The sequence below is a fragment of the Corvus hawaiiensis genome, chromosome 4 (genome assembly GCF_020740725.1).
Source record: "Corvus hawaiiensis isolate bCorHaw1 chromosome 4, bCorHaw1.pri.cur, whole genome shotgun sequence".
NCBI classification, from domain to species: Eukaryota; Metazoa; Chordata; class Aves; order Passeriformes; family Corvidae; genus Corvus; species Corvus hawaiiensis.
The window spans coordinates 68206228-68222931 of NC_063216.1; the positions used below are offsets into that span (position 1 = coordinate 68206228).

At 39.6% G+C, this 16704-nt stretch overlaps 1 protein-coding gene across 13 annotated transcripts in view; it reads right to left on the reverse strand.

Moving 5' to 3' along the window:
- The window catches only part of MAGI2 (membrane associated guanylate kinase, WW and PDZ domain containing 2), a 727751-nt gene that overhangs the window by 14571 nt on the left and 696476 nt on the right, over positions 1-16704 (reverse strand). For 10 of the 13 annotated variants that reach the window (XM_048300656.1, XM_048300645.1, XM_048300648.1 and 7 more), the window contains one exon: positions 8896-9034. In XM_048300656.1, coding sequence (XP_048156613.1) covers positions 8896-9034 — 139 coding nt within the window. Of the gene's footprint in view, positions 1-2549; positions 2661-8895; positions 9035-16704 lie in introns of all 13 variants that reach the window. The other 3 variants (XM_048300654.1, XM_048300652.1, XM_048300653.1) reach the window with 2 other exon arrangements.

Consider the following 16704-nt stretch of genomic DNA (forward strand, 5'->3'; position numbering starts at 1 on the left):
GGTTCATTTAGTTAGTACTTTTTTTTTCTTTTTACACACCACGGGTTCTTGAAATTAAGTTGGTATTGCTAGAAATAAGAAGGTGGTATTGGAAATGCAGCAGGAATATGAATGAATGTTTGCAGTTCCACCAAGGTGGTCACAGGCAGAAAGGGCACTTTTCCAAAATGACTATTGATTTTTGCACTCACATCAGGTGAATGATATATGGGGTAGTTCAAGTTTCAAATAACACCCAACCTCAGCTCTGGAGATTTATAAAATGAGCATTAAAAATAGGATGAACTGGATTATTTGATCAGTACTCTGAACAGATAAGAGTATCTGCCTTCAAAGTATAGGCCAAGATGATTTAGCCATTTATTAGACAAATGCAAAAGCTTCACACATTCTAATAGAACTAGAAAAATCAGTTTGTAGCAGACTGCAAAATGGAGCTTTCTGAAGGATATAACTATATTCAAACAATAAACCCACAGTTTAAGCTCCCAATTTTTAATATATTTTTGCAAATATAAATGCAGTGGTCACTAGTAAGGGCTACCAGACCTATGATGCAAGGAAGCACAGGCATGTATCACTTGGTCTGGATGTACCTTCCAAACTACCTGCCTCTCTCTTGTGCTACATCCAAGTTCAAGTAAGCCTGCTGATCATCTTGCAGAAGTGATTATTTATACAAAAGGGAACAATTCCTTTGGGTGAAATGTGGTCTTATAACAGACTGCACTGTGATGTTATGGTAAGGCCTCTCCTAAGGCATACTGGAATGGTTCTGCATCAGGAAATTTGACTCCTTCCTCAGTGCTCTAATGAATGGTATAACAGCCACATTTTTGGTTGGGATAAGCCCCATCAAAATGGGCTCTTTAGGAAAATCCCCTCCGAACTCTTTCATTAAAAACACCTGAAATGGAAACATTTAATAAAAATTTGACATGACACTGCTTTTTTATCAAGCAAGTATCTCAGTTTTGGTGTTGACTGGAACTAAAATGCTTTTGATTTTCTGGATACATTATACTGAGAAAAAAAATTCTGTTTCAACACTTCCTGCCAAATAAATGAGAACCATTCACAGCTGGATGACTCTGCAAAACTAACTTTAGCTATATTTATAGAGTATTTACATTTCTACTTATTTCAGGAAAAAGACTTATTTCCTGTGTATGTTTTTCTAGAGGAAGAAAAATAAAGATGATGCCCAGAAAGTTGCGGTTATAAATATGTAGAACTTCTGTTGGAACTGTAGTTCATGGAGCTGGGACTCCTGGGACAACTGGGACTTGTAAAATGGCCCTAATTCCAGCCTGGATTTTAACCTCTCTGAGCTATGTTTAGTGAAGAACAAAACAGAGGTAAGGTGAGAATACAAGGAATGGTGGAAGTAACATTTCTATATGATGCAGGAACTTCGTGGCTGGGAGGTCTCTGATGGTGACATACACACTTGAACTACATGGGAACAATTCCAAACAGCCTCTAGATGTGTCCAGCTTTGCAGCAGCAAAGCATATGGATATGTCTGTGTTCAAAAAAAATCTTATTTCTAGACACAGATCGGAAATGAGCTCTAACTGGAAACACATTGGTTACATTACCTGGATTTGCATGCACAAGACTGATAACTTAAGGCCAGTTTAGTGCCTGGGTGCTGGGGGCAGGAATTCTCTGAGCATCACACTGGAGGAACTGCTTGAAGCTCAAATGCTGGAAGAACACTCTGGGTGTAACTCCCTTTCTATTTCCAATCTGTCTACTTCAATGTGTGAGACTGTATAATTGCAGTAAATGTACTATGTTGTGCAAAGTCAGCAGCAGACAGAGCTGAACGCATCTGGACACTGCTGTGTTTTCTGTGATGACAGCAATCAATAGGAAAATAGAAAAAATGAGTCTTGCTTTTCCTTTGCTTTCCAGGTATCATATCTGGGCCCTGACTCTGTATTACAAATTAGATGTATCTGAACAACCTGTGCAGTTGGATCTGATTCTATGAAGAAAATAGCCTGAAATCAAGAGCAAAGTGCTTTGCTTAAATTCAGCATAACCACAGGGTTTGATAAATGAGTACTGCCTTACAGCACGTTTCAAAATGTGTTCAATTTTACATCTGTTATTTCTTCAAGGGGCTGCACATAAATATTGTTTGAGAACAGCACCTAACTTCCACCTTCATATTGCTAATATTTTTGCAAGCCAGGTGCCACAAAGAAGAGGAAAATTATGGCTTGAATGCAAAAGTTTAAGATCTTCTACCTGAAAAGTCATATTCAGAAGATAAATTTTTGTCATGAGAAAAAGTGAATATATAGCAGACCAATGCACTAGCAGCAGTGTAACATGCAAAACTCATTATTTAGGATATTAAAAGACATTTGTAGAATGCATAGCTGCTTTGATGTCTTAGATAATCAGTTATGAAAGAAAAGTCGAATACTGTAGAAACAAGTGAGCTAGCATGTAAGAAAAAGTTGAAAAATACTCTATTAACAGTTGTGAGAAACAAAATGTATTAGAAAGATAATATACATGCAGAGTTTACAAACCGTGTCTTTAGGGTGGCCCAATAAGTAGAAATATGGGGACCCATGCTTGTCACTTTTCATGCACATGGAGAGACTGGAAGGTACCATTCCTAAAGGAAGGGGAGGAACAGCCTAGGACCAATCATTAGAATTAACAGAACCAGTGACATACAGACATTTTACTATTGTTAGAGCACAGAATTCTTAGTAAGTTTAGAACAACTGAGTAAAAAGCTTATATGTAACAGGAAAGAAGTATTTCTGTAAAGCTAAGACAAATAAGCATGCTGTAAGTCTAAATATTAGTGGATTATTGAAACTACAGTACATATATATTCAGGATATAGATTCCCCTGGTCTATGGATATGGAGTACATCTTGAGGTGCTTCCTGAAGGAGTCATAACAAAGCAAAAGCAAAGGGCTTAATGCATTTAAGAACTGTGCCAATTTACTTGTATGAAAAATCCTTGTATTGGTATCAACTCTGACATTTTTGGTTTTTTTTTGCTGGGGTAGTGCTGAAGCAGGAGATGAGAGTTTCTTCAAGGCCCCTTAGAAATGACTTACTGCTAAATAACTTGTAGCTTTTATCTCTTAACCATCAATTTGTATATACTGAAACTTTACTCTTCCTCCCTTAAACAGCCCAAACTGAATCTAAACTCTAGTTCTGTAAAACCACCTGAGTGTAATGAACCCATGGTGTGAGCTGTGTATGCAATTTAGCATTGTGCAAAGAAACAGAGATTCCAAAAATACACACTGCAACCCCAGGATATGTCTTTTAATACAGCAAAACAAAGCAGGGGAGGACAGGGAAAGGGACCATCATTGTATAGATCCATAAAGCACCAACCATCACCACGCGACGCAGATTTCTTGTCCTCCAAACCTCAATGATTCCAGTTCCCACAGCTCTGTGTATCTGCTAGTATCACAGTGTGACCTAGAATGCTCAGGGCCAGATCCAGATATCCAAGATAGGGCAACGGAAAAGTTTTCCAAAATCTCTCTGGGCTGGAGTCTCTAAAACTTGTAACTTCCTTCAGGAGTTCTTAAGCAACTTAAAACTAAGTGAAACTTGATAGAAACCTGATATCAAACCTGACAGATGATTTTGTAGTCCTGAAAGCAGGAAGGGAAACAAATTCATTTCTTCCAGATGTTCCTCACAGGTGAAAATCAGTGTTTTTGCTCCCTCTGCACTACCAGACAGAAAGCAACTGGGGCAGGGGGTTATGCCTTGCTGGAGGGATGGAGTCCACCTACAGGTGCTAACCTGCCTCAGCCTTCCTTTACAGCCACCTTTACACCCTGTTACGCCTTCCTTCCTCAGCCCCCTTTACACCCCATTTGTGGTCATTTGATTATATGACTCATTGCTTTCAGAAACTTCTAGGAACTTATATATTTTAATGTACTATGAGTAATAAAATCTCCAGTCAGGAAAGGCCAGGAGCAGTAAGCCGGAAGAAACAATCTGCCAGGACTGCTGATGTGGGAACCTGTTAATCCATTCCTTCTCCTATTTCACATGTTCCCCCTGTTCCCTCCCTAGCCTTGGCCACTCCCTCGGTTTCTCCCTATTTGTTCTGTACCCCAGCCCCGCCCAGGGACCGCCCCTGGGCCCTGACAAAACCACCCCGCACCCAGACCACGCTGTCTCTCTGCCTCTGAGCATTGCTGGGACAAGATGTGATTAAAGCCATCTCACACCCTCATGAGAGACCCTTCTCTGCCTCCTTTACCCCCTCACTGCGTTGTGACGCTGCTGCTGCCAGAGCCAGATCGCGGGGCTGTCCCAAATGGACTCCGGGATGCGACTGATGGCATGGCCCTGGGAAACCCTCACTGAGCTCTCAGGGAGCAGCAGCCTGCTAGCCAGAGTGCAGTGGTTACAACATGCTGGGACTGAAACATCACAGGCTTTCCTAGGGAACTTCCTCCGAAGATATTTAGAGAAAACAGTAGCTATTCCCACAGAAAACTAGTTTTCTGGAGCTGATCAGTCATTAGAGGTAACTTGCTTCTTGCAGAACTCACAGCTGGATAGAGAGACTGATCTGTTAGTTTTACTTCCTCATTAATTTTATCATTTTGAGATTTTGTGAACAGTTTTCCCACATTTTGCCTTTAAGAATGACACTTCATCCCAGTGTTTGGCTATGCAAAGTACATGTCCTTCTCATGGTGTTTATGTAGCTATGGCTAAGGCCTGAAATACATGAGCATCTGTAATGAGGCTCCCACAGTGTGAAGAGACAGATTTTTTTTCAGAACTGCTGCACACCCAGTAGCTCCTGCTGAAGTCAGTAACCACTGAGGTAGGTGCATACACAGGAAATTAGGCAGCCACTGCAGGGAAAGTCTTGATCTGTCACTATTCAAATTGTTTTTAATGCTGGGGTGAGAAGTGCTCAGTTCTACAGTGATGATTCTGAGTTTTGTGTCCTGTGATATGTAGGAAACCTCACACTCTCTCCAGCCAGACTTCCCAGTCATTAAGTGCATTTTGGGATCAGGATTCCCAGCAGTACTTCTAGTCTTTCTTGCACATTAATATGATTTCTTACTATGACTTGGTTCTCTGGAGAACACAGCTGGCAGATTATTTCCTATGAAACATGATGCTGATGTTCTTCGGCTTTGGACAAGCTGTGATAATTTACCTCCAGTAGAAGCACAGTTCCTCTGGCTATCCTTATCCTCAGCAAACGTTCTGAGATGCTGGCTGATAAAACACCTGTTTTCTAAGCTTCCTTTGTTGCACCCTGCTGTGAAATCAGCTATAGCTTTGGAGCATTAGTCATACCCGAGCTCCTTTGCTTACATTCTGATGGTACCGGGCCTGCTACAAGGGGATTTCTGCCTCTTAAGTACTCTGGGATCTTTGGCATTTGTTTTCAACCAAAACCAGCAGCTGGAATGGACGTAAATGATGCATTTGCAGCACACCTTATTTCTTATCCTAGGTTTGAGTAGTGCTTCAGCTCAGCCAGAATTTTCCAAGTTCGGAAATGCACAGATTTCCAGGCAGTATAAACTGACATAACTCATTCAGGAGATTTACACCCTCGCAGGAGCTTGTTTTTTGTTTCTTCCCTGAGTGCTTTCTTCTTTTCAATACACACTCTTTTCTTTCACAAATCACTTTCTTATCATTGATGAATTTTCCTCAACACTGCTGTTACTGATGTCAATCACATCATCATTCAAACACTGATATTTCTTGCACTTAAGTACATACCTCCATATTTTGTACTAACAGAAACACTGCACTGGGGTTTAAAACTCAAGGAAAATCAAGAAGCTGAAGACTGAAGACAATAATGTGATGGTCTTGGCTGGCTGGTTTAGGTAGCTCTAGGTAATTAGTGCTGTGAATCTGAATGTTGCTGCTGTTGGAAAGGTCTTTAATCACAGCATTACTAAAACTGATTTGGGAAGTCCCTGACCATTTCACCTATCAGGGACTGAGAGAATATCCAGGAGAGGACCCTGGTACACTTGTGCTGTTTTCATATTTCTCCCTAGGCTTCTGCTGCACACCACCACTGCAGTCCCAATACCAGCTCTGTCCTCCAGACTTGCATTTATATACACAACTAAGTCTTATTTCCCACTGATGCTCTCCATAGCTGGACCCTGTATAAGAAATATTTATGACATGTACTTGCTAAAACAAAAAGCTGATTAATTCAGTAAAAAGAGCTCCAATTAGTCTTGTTACATCTCAACTGTAAAATTCTGGTTGAAGGAAGAGTGAGCTACTAAATATTGAGTAGTTTATCTGCTGTCCTCAGGACCACTTTGTCCTCAAGCTTACTGTTATAACCTTCTCTGCATTCAGTTTTACATTATTTTGAAAAGATGTTCTGGGGGTCTCTGACAGACATTCTTCGCAGCATGATGACTTAACCTTGAGATCTGGCCTGCTCGAGATGCGGTCTCCCATTTTAATTGGTTCTGTTTGTTAATTTCTGTTTTTAACTTCCTAGGCAGGCTGCTGTTGGAATTTACGTGTACCTTCTGTTTGTTCTTAGACTATTTCTTACACCTTTGGGAAATGACCTAGGGAGGACTTTAATTATCTCAGTTAATTTCAACAGGCATCTTCTTATTTTGCTTCCATTCTGCCTCCGGACTGGATAGAGCTCTAACACTTCTCTGCCTGCATAAAGCACAGATTAAGAACTGCAGATGTGCAGATGTTATCCTTTGCTGTCATGCTTTCTGCAGGTTGTGTGTACATTATGAAGTAACTCCTGAACACTTTTACTCCTTTTTCAGTGCAGTAGGAGAAAGGGATTTTCAAGCACAGCTACTTAGTTGTCCTCCTGTATGGAGCTGTAAGCTGGAGATGTAGCTTGGAAAATGGTCTGATGAAACAGCACTTCTTAGTAGCAACTTTTATTTCTTAGTAATCTGCATTTTTAAACAACTAATGCCAAGTATTCCAAATGCCTTTCCAAATGGTGAGCTTGGGTTTAAACAATGCCGTGAAGTCTCCTTGTTGCTTTCTGTTAACTAAAAGCTGTGTCTGGAATTCTAGTGGTCATCTTCTGTGGAAGGGAAGACTTGTGCACATTTTGGAAGATTTGTTTTCCTAAATCAATGATGATTACACTGAAGTTTTTAGGGGTTTTAGGTGGTTTTTTTTTTTTTTTTTTTTTTTTTTTTTTTTTTTTTTTTGTGTGTGTGTGTGGTTTTTTCCCCCCCTGGAATAAAGTACAGATTTATAAGATTATATAAATAATGGACATTCATTTTGGATTTAAATGCCATTTGGAGCTGGGATCTTAAGAAATTCAGATTTGGAATGGGTCTGAACTGCAACTGATTTTTTACTCATAGTAGCTTCCTGGACCTACCTTAGATTAAATTGTTTTTTGAGGAACCAGAGAACTGCTGGTATATAGTTCTGCTATTTGAGAAGGATTACTACCACTCTATCAGTCCTGGACGCTTGTTTGTTCTTTCATTAGAAATGATGCACCTCTCCCTATAAAACAGTTTTGAAGGTGAAAGGATTGCACACTAGTTAAAATTGGTATTAAATATCTTAGTACCATTTTATCAGAACCCCTGAAAACCATTTTGGCTTTGTTTCTACTCACCAAAATTATAGATCACTAACTTTATTACCAAATGAGTGGACTATGGCCCATCTTTTCTGCCCTTATTCAGAAGCTCTTGAAAGCAGTAAAAAATGTAGCATACACTGTCCTGAGTATTGGCTTAGCCATAGAATTAGCTCTAGTTTAGAGAAGAAAATAGTGCAATTACCATGTGTATTGACAGCTGGGAAAGAACTGACTTTCAGTGGAGCTGGCTTTAACAGAGGTAATGAATTTATGTTGGCAACAAAGGCTCACCTGAACCTACAGTTACGCCTAAGTATTTGAATTTTTACGTGACTCTAATTTCTGACTCTAATGGGAAAGCATTCTGGAACTTCAAAAGTAACAGTAAAGAAGTTTAATAGAGTTTTTGACCTCCTAGCATAAAGAAGTCAAGGACTTTTCATTAAAAAAATAGCCCTTTTCCTGAGAGATTTAAGGCCCAGAGGTGCACATCATAGACGTTATGTAAATATATGAAATTGTTGCACCATACTATAGAGTAAGCCCTGATTCCAGTTTTAAAAAAGAACACTTCATCTTTGAAATTACCTTTGGATAATTTACTTTTACTTCTTGTCATTTCTATTATGAAATAAGGTTTCTATATTGCCTAAATGACTCACACGTTTTGAAATACTTAAAAAACTCCCAGAAGTCCCTCTGAAACAAAACATAAGAAGAACGAATCCTGTTTTCTCACCAAAATGAGCAAAATCTCATGTTTTAAATTCAGAACTGGGTTCTAATTGATCATCCATGTATTTTGTCAGAGAGAATACAATGGGTGAAGCTGTCAAAGAAAGGAGTACATTCTTGATAATGCTTTGAGGTTCAACCTGAGGCGCTCAATTGCATGGCAACAAGATCATCTGCTGTGACTCAAAATGTGCAGAGAAGTACCAATAAAGGAAGAAAAGGAGAGTTTATGGGCAAATCAGCAACTCCCAGCACACTCAAAGATGTCCCCTAAGAGGTTTGTAGTGCTTCCTCCAATGCACACCTTAAAAGCCACTGCCTATGTTGGGAGGTCAGCAGACTGCGATGTACACACACCTACGGGCTTGGCTAAGGAAACACTTAAGAGTAAGTCCACCTCTGTTCAGGTAAGCACTTAAGCCAATAGTTAATGTGCTCCAGGAAATTACAATATATAAATATCTGCAACTGCTACTTAATTCAAAAGCAATAGAATTAATTTATGTGGAGTCATGCACATACAAAAATGTAAAGATGAAAACCCACCATATTCTGGGACCTGGCCTGTTCCACGTTTCAACAACAGTCGCACTCTCCTGCCACCAGACTTGATTAGCTCTATTGCTCTGGCATGTGTCATGTCCCTTGTGCTTTCTCCATTGATTTCAATTATTTGATCTCCCACCTGTCAGGTAAGAAGAATATTGAGTCAGACAGAATTGCAGTAAAATGAGCGTTTCAGAAGGAGACATATTCAATGGATCACAGGTTACTTGAATGACAGACAGACACATCAAGGTAAATTTGTTCCTGTCTATCTCAGGAATATTGCTGGCAGATCAAATAACCTCCAAAGTGGATTCTGAATATGGTATATCAAATGCTGCTTGTCTTCTGCTGAAATCAGTGTAATGCCTTTGTAACTTGCCTCACATCTATGTGTAAGAGGCTTTGGTGAATTGCTTGATAAGGTGGAATCACTGGAACATTATCTGTGCTACTCTGTAACATGCGGTGCTGTGTGAGCCTAAGAAGAACTTTGTTGCACTTGCTGTTCTCATAGAGAAAAGAGAGGTTTAAAGCACAAATATAAACTTCCATAATTTGAATTTCCGAATCTTGGCAGTAAAGTTTCACACGAAATTAAGAGTAGTTATGAACCACGCTATTAAACAAAGAAAGGTTAGTGCTTTGACACAGGACAGGCAGGTTTGCTGGAGTTCAAAGAGTATGCTTTGAACTATTTAAGCACAGGAGCCTTTTGCTGGGAGTCAGCACAGCTTGTGGCTGAACTGTCTAGTTAGAGCAGCTGACTCCAGGATTCTGATTATGGATTCTGCCACTCATCTCCTGGCCAGATTTCCAGTCAGTGTTGGAAAAGAAAAATTATTATTTTTCTGCTGCTATTTCTATAGCAGTAAAACGTGGCACTGATGTCTGCATCTCTCATCCACCTCAATTTCCCTGGCTTTGCCTCCAGCCTGCATGTTTTGGTTTTGGCTGGCTTTCCATGCTGGAAACCTTCTCCTTCAGTAGGGGAGCAGTTGCTTTCCACTGTGCCTCGTCAGCGCAGCAGAGAGCACATGTTGGGAGCAGCACTGTACAGCCTGTTGTGATACCCTTTGGTGAGAGCCTGAAACAAGCAACACAGAGAGGTGACATGTGAGCCTTGTGTCCATAGCACCACAGCCTTTGGAGTTGGTGTTTTGCAGAAGCCTCCCAGCCCCACTGGAAGGGTGACCCCAGTGAACCCAGAAGGAGGGATGCTCTCCTGGTCCTGGTAGAGGTGCAGGTCCAGGTGAAGGGCAGCCAAGAGTGGGGCATGAGGGCCCAGCTGAGTGGGTCAGCATGCTCATTTATCAGTGCCAGAGGAACACATCTGTTCAGCGGGATCACATCTACCTCAGTGTGCACCTATGCCTTCCTCACATTGTGTTTTCACTACACTAAAACAACTAAAACATCCTAGAGAGGAGATTATACAGACTTAAAAGTGATGGGCACTTCCTTTTCCCCTTACAAGACTGTCGTAACAAAACCAGCTCTTAGCTGGCCTTCGACATTGAAATGTCTTCTATTTTGTATGTTTTCTTTGCTACAATTGTACTTCTGTCAGCTAAAAGTGTAAAGTGTAATCCTTCAGAGGTTTTACTTCTTTCCTGAGTCTGAAATATAGTATTTACCAAATAAATGTGCACAATATGAAATGTCAACACAACTCCTAGAATCAAAGAAATTGAAAAGGATGTCAAGTTATCTAGTCCTCACTTTTGCTCAGAGACACAAAGAATGCTAGTAGAAGTACTATGGAAGTGTTTTTCAATAGGAATTCATACTTTGTCAATAGCATCCTCCCAGGATCCTGTATGCAACCTCTGCTGGTACTTTGCATAGCTAAAAAGCCATTGATACAAATAAAACCTATTAGCCTTGATATTACACTTTGTAAATGCTGCAGAATGAACAGTGGGGGGAAAAAAATTAGAATTATTTTGTGCAGGATTATTTTTGTAGCACAAATTGCTTCCTCAGCAGATTTTCTCTCTTTAAAAGAATGCATTTGGTTGTACCATGCAGTAAACAATTTAAAATATTTCTGATGACCTTCAGGCCAGACTGGCACACAAGCCAGGTGTTCTCTGGATCATGGTGAGATCTCCCCCAGGACTGGCCATACAGGGCTCTCTGCAACCCCCTGACTTTTGGAGAATGCAGTTGGTGCACACACTTGGAGCAAAAAGAGAAAATCTGTGTTACCACTCCTGTAACACACACAGAAGACAGATTTGTAGCAACCCCACACGGATATTAGTCAGGCCAAACACAGCGAAAATTCAATGAGTTTGGGAAAACCTGTTTCTAAATGTCATGAAACAATTAAACCCCGTAAAAATCCTGTAAAAGTAAAGTCAGATTTTCAGAAGGCTTGAGGACAGCTCTTTTTTTTGTGCTACATTGCCTGGGTAGACCATATTTTGGAGAAGGTATTTAAAATGTTCTTGTTAGCATGTTTTGAGAGAAGTGCCAGATTAGATCAAATGAAAGAGGTGTTTTTAACACTCCTTAATGAGTAGCTTTTAAAATGAATACTGAAAGCTGTGTAGAGAATGTACAGTCCTTCAAATAAAATTCTCTGCACTGCAGAGCAAAAAGACAGAAAGATTTTAATACAGTTTAATATGTAAAAAGGTTAAGTTAATGTCACATTTTTCCCTTGCTGCTTGCCTTTCTTCTGTTTCAATTGGTCACTATGCAGGAACAATCTTGTATTAATGTAACCTTTTCTCTGTTTCTATGAATTTGAAATTGTTTTTCTCTGTAGGCAGCATGTAGCTGATTTGATATTTCCTTTCAATATAAAATATTGTAGTTGATTTGATATTTCCTTTTCTTATAAAATATTATGTGCAAATAACTTGGGAAAGCTGCAAAAAAAGGGCCAGCACCTTGGTTATGTGACTGGAGGGGAGAGAAACATGTTTGCAAAAATTAGGTGCTCTGAAATCTACATCAGAAAGGGTGAGACCAGAGGTATAATGAATAGTTGCAGGAGCAGTGGGTTAATTGTGTTCCTTGCTTTTGTGTCTTGTGGCTGACTGATGTACAGCTGAATTATACTGCCTTTGCAGCACAAGCCCAGCTCTGATTACAGGAGAAGACAAGGAAGAGTTGTCAACACTCTTAACCTCGAGAAAAGCTTCAATTAGACTTTACACTCATATCTGAAAATTCATACAAAAGAGAAAAGGCTGAGGAGTGGTTCCCCATGTGTCAACAATGTACAATTCTTGGGTTTTTTTTTGCAGTTAAACCTTGTTAACCTCCCCTTCCTTTTCCTTCATGTTGTAGATTTTCTTATGGCTGATATGGGAGGAAACCCTGCTGTATATTTCCTCTTTGTCCAGACATTCATATGTGCTTTCTCCCTCAACTTTGCTATTGTGGAATAAATTTTTAGATTTGTGGAGCTATTTCTGTCTTTTCTAAATCCAGTGATTTTTTAAGAGGATCTCAGATATACCCACATATTGAAGATGCACCAAGATGAGGTCAGAGGTAACTGCAAGCATAAAATCAGTGTCTGGTACATGGGATCCTCATTTCTCTTTTTAGGATCAAAAGTTGACTCCTGCAGTTTATACAACACAGAATTGCTCTGTACTTCTGTTCTGGATCCTTCCATGCCTGTTTACAGTCTCCAAACTGGAGATCTTTTGAAGATGGGGGGTAGATAGAACTGATCAAAATGGTAACATTCTTTCCACACTTACTAATAATGTTCCCAGAACAAATCCTTTGCCTTTTTTTAACACACCAGATTTGCAACTCATAGTCAGTTTGGATTCTCAGATACTCCCCAGCAGTTATCTCCTATTTTACATTATGCATCTGATTTCTCTGCCCTAAACTGAGCACAACGCACCTTGGCGAATTTTATCAGATTGACCGCTTTAGCATGAAATTTTTATTTTGAAATAGCCTGTTTCTCAAAGTCTTCTTAAACTCCCTATGAATAGTGACACACTGGCATCAGTAAATTTTGTTTTACTATTTATCAGTAGGTCTCCAATTATTAATGGAATATTGAACTGAGTTGGTTTCATCCCAGACCCCTCAGAACCACGCTTGTAATTACTATCAAGGAGCAAACCGTTCAGAGCAGCCTTTGAGAGGAATTATTGTCAGTAACCACTTTAAAAGAGATTCCACCTAGAGCCTTTTTCCTCATCCTTTTTATGTGAATTTCACAGATGGTAGTGTTGAAAGGTGAAAAGAAGATTGTGCATTCTCCTCCCCCTTTTTCCACTTAGAAATAAGAATGAATATCAGACATAAGAAAGGAAAATTAGACTGGTGTGACAAGATTTGCTTTCCACAATTCGTATGTCAGTGAACTTTCTCAACTTTTTGATAACTTGTCACAGATTATTTCTGAGTACAAAAGTTAAAGGAAATTTTCTTTATTTGACTTCAAAAATAGGGGATATGTTTTGCTTTCTCTAGTCTACTTTTACTTTCTTGTCCTCCATGAATTCTTGGACATAATTACTAATAGTCTATAAATTTATTTCCCTTAGTCATTGAGCATACATGAACGTCAGCAAGTTCTGCAAACTTGAATCTAAGTATGCTTTAAGCAGTTCTCTCCTTATTCTGATTTATACTAATTTTTCTTTGTTTATGTTTTTTCTGAACATTTCAATGGAGACTGATACAAAAAGCCCCCACTGAATATTTCAGCCATCTCCACATTCTCATCAGGCAGTGGACCTCTTTTTTCCCAGTTCTTCATGTTTCTTTAAATATATTTGTTACCTTTCCTTGTTCCTTTTTAAATTTCTTTGCAGACTGTTTGGATATAATTCTGTCACTTTTAATCTTCCCTCTTCATCTAGTGGGTCACCAACCACCAAGCTGGTGTTGCAGCATCAAGCTTTGAGTGTCTAAATATTTTAGTGGGTATAACCCTGTGGCATTATTTTCTTTTGTGGAAAGTCACACATTTCAATATCAGACAGCTATTTTTAATAGGCATTTCAGCAAGATGCCTTCTGTGAACATATGTAGCTTTTCAGATGAAACATCAGAATACTTTAAAAGATAAACTTCAGTGTAGCAACATTATTGTTTTGCGTGGAATTTAGGTCCTTGGTCATGTTACAACTTTTGATTTCACTTCTGTTAAGAAATTAACAGAAAAAACAATTCCCTAAATCTGGAGAGTGGGCCTTCCCTATGATAATACCTTCAGCTCCCATGCCATTCATGTGAAGTGTTTGCATGACACCCTGAAAGGACACATGCATGCTAAATACCATGATTTAAACCCTCAAGCAGCAGGGAAAGCATTTGAGAGCACAGCCATTTAGATGTAATACTTCAACCTCACAAAGACACGGACTACATTCACATTCTTTAATAAATGTAAATAATAAACTTTAATTCGAAGGTGTCACAGCATGGGATCCATGCACAGAGCTGCGATGAGCCCTTGGCAAGGCTGGCGGCTGTTGGGTGGCCAGTCATGTGAACCAGATGGATGGACCCTTTCCCAGCCCCAACAGGGAAGCCCTGCAATTTGGGACACTCCCCAGACTGGCATGTTACTCTGGTGTAACATTCCTGGCACTCTTCAGCAAAGACTACAAAGCAGGAGTGATCTACTGCTATGTCCTCCAGATGTTCTCAGCAGCTTATGCGTGTTGGCCTGGGAAGCTTGCCTGGCTGCTGCCTGAGCTGTATTTATTGTGAAGAAACATGCTCTTTGCAGCTATGAATCTGGAAATTTTATACATGCTGATTTTGTGTTGTGTTTCTTTCTTCCTAAAGAATATGACCATTGCTGAATTTCCATGCTGCTTGGGATATATGCCTACCCAAACCCACTGGTTCTTCTCCTGACCCAATGCCACTTGGTAAGCAGAACGCTCCTCTATTATATTCTTACAATGGGCAAGCACAAAGTAAACACTGAATGCTTCACCCCCTTAATGTTTTGAAATTTGAATATTAATGATTTGAATGTAATTATGAAAGTAGTTTGTGTGTATGGAAAATGTTTCTTTAAAAAATCTGTTTCAGTTCAAGTTAATTCAAATGCTCCATCCATGTGTAAGAACAACCGAGCTATAAAATTGGGCAACATGTTTCTAGCTATAATGAGAAGATAATATTCCTAAGGAATGTTTAAGTGACATCACTATTGATAGGTTAATTAGAAAGAAAATTGTAAAGCTTCTCCAAATCATTAGAATAAAGTGCCTCTAGTACATGTGGGTTCATCTGCAGAGCCTTTGTTCTGGCCATATTTTATAGCAATTATTACTGGTCTTGTTAAAAAAAGCTGACCATACATGCAAACAGAGTTTCAGAAACAGGGTGAACCAGAAGGGAAACATGTACAGCTTTAATGTAGTAAAGAGACTTTTCCTTGCTTGAGTGTGCTTTTAAACTACTGATGTGAGCCTTGTGTATGTTTGCCTCCATTGGCACGTAAGGAACAGTCTCTAAGCAGGTGTATGGTTCCCAGTTGCATGAAATTAAATTAATTGTGTAAGCACATTTTCATTCTATGTTAAATCTAATGATAAAAGCAGCCTCAAATGATTTGTGTGGAGGGCATTTCTATCTGTCATTTTATTAATGCATTTTATAATTAAGCCTCAGGAAAGAGACTAATCACACTTAATTATTTTTATATGGGCATTCTATTTTTATAACTGAAACACTTTTTACATGTTATTTGTTGCTGTTGTTAGTGTCAATTGGTCCAAATAGCTGAAAAATTGTCTGTACTTGGAGACCAAATGGCAATTCCAGAGTATCTATTTTGGTGAATTTCCAAGTACTGTCAAGCCCTAGTATCATTGCCTGGAGTTAGGCACAGGCTGGGTATCTGCTGTGCAAATTTCCTCACAGCAGAGAATCTGTACTGCCTGGAAATCCCAGGGGTAATATGTAGCCTGAGCAAAGCTGTGGGGTTGTGGTCATCTTGGACTCCCTCCAGTGCATTTTAGGTATGTGCGCTCAGATGTCTCAGCAGGAGACAAGGTATTTGTCTTTGGGGAAATTACAATTACATGTCCCATGCTGCTTTTGAACCAACTGCCCATAAAGGTTCAGAGTGAAAAAGTCTCTTTTTCTGTGGTCAGCCAGCTATTTAAGCAGCTGTGGCTTCTTACCCCTGGAAATGCCAGGCCCTTTGTTCCCACAGAGACACAGTCTTGACTCCTGCCCAAAAGAAGGGGAAAAGAGTGGCCATGGGACATGGTGCAGAGCAAGAAAAGGCCTTCACACCACTCCTCAGCAGGAGCTCTAGCTTGTTTCTGTTCACTTTTTTACCCTTTCCTGAGAGAAAGAGTAGTGCTTTTTGAGAAAGAGAGCTTGGAAAGAGGAAAATGTGCATGCCTGATTGTCTGCAGAGAATGGGGAGTGCAAGAGGGAAAAATGGAGTTTGCAGTTATGGGTCGTGCAGTTGTGACAAGACAGCAAAGTGGACTTCTGGTACTACAGTACACTTGATGCCTTTCACAACATTGCTGCAAAATAATCCATGTATATGTGAAATAAATCTGTCAAAGATAAAATGAAAAAGCATTGTCCTCCTGGATTTGATATATTATTACTTTTTTAAAACAGAGGTGGGATAACTCAGTGTGGCATAATGTAATATTAATAACATGTACTTCACCTTTACAATCAGGGATGGGAACCAATAGAGACTATGAAAAAGGAAGAAGAAAATTTTCTGGTGTCTTCTTGATCAGGCAGTTCCCATCAGGCAAAAGCAAATTCAAGTTCTGACAAGCTGCTTTTATAGATCCTACATAGAAACCTGGGCATGGAGATTGTGTC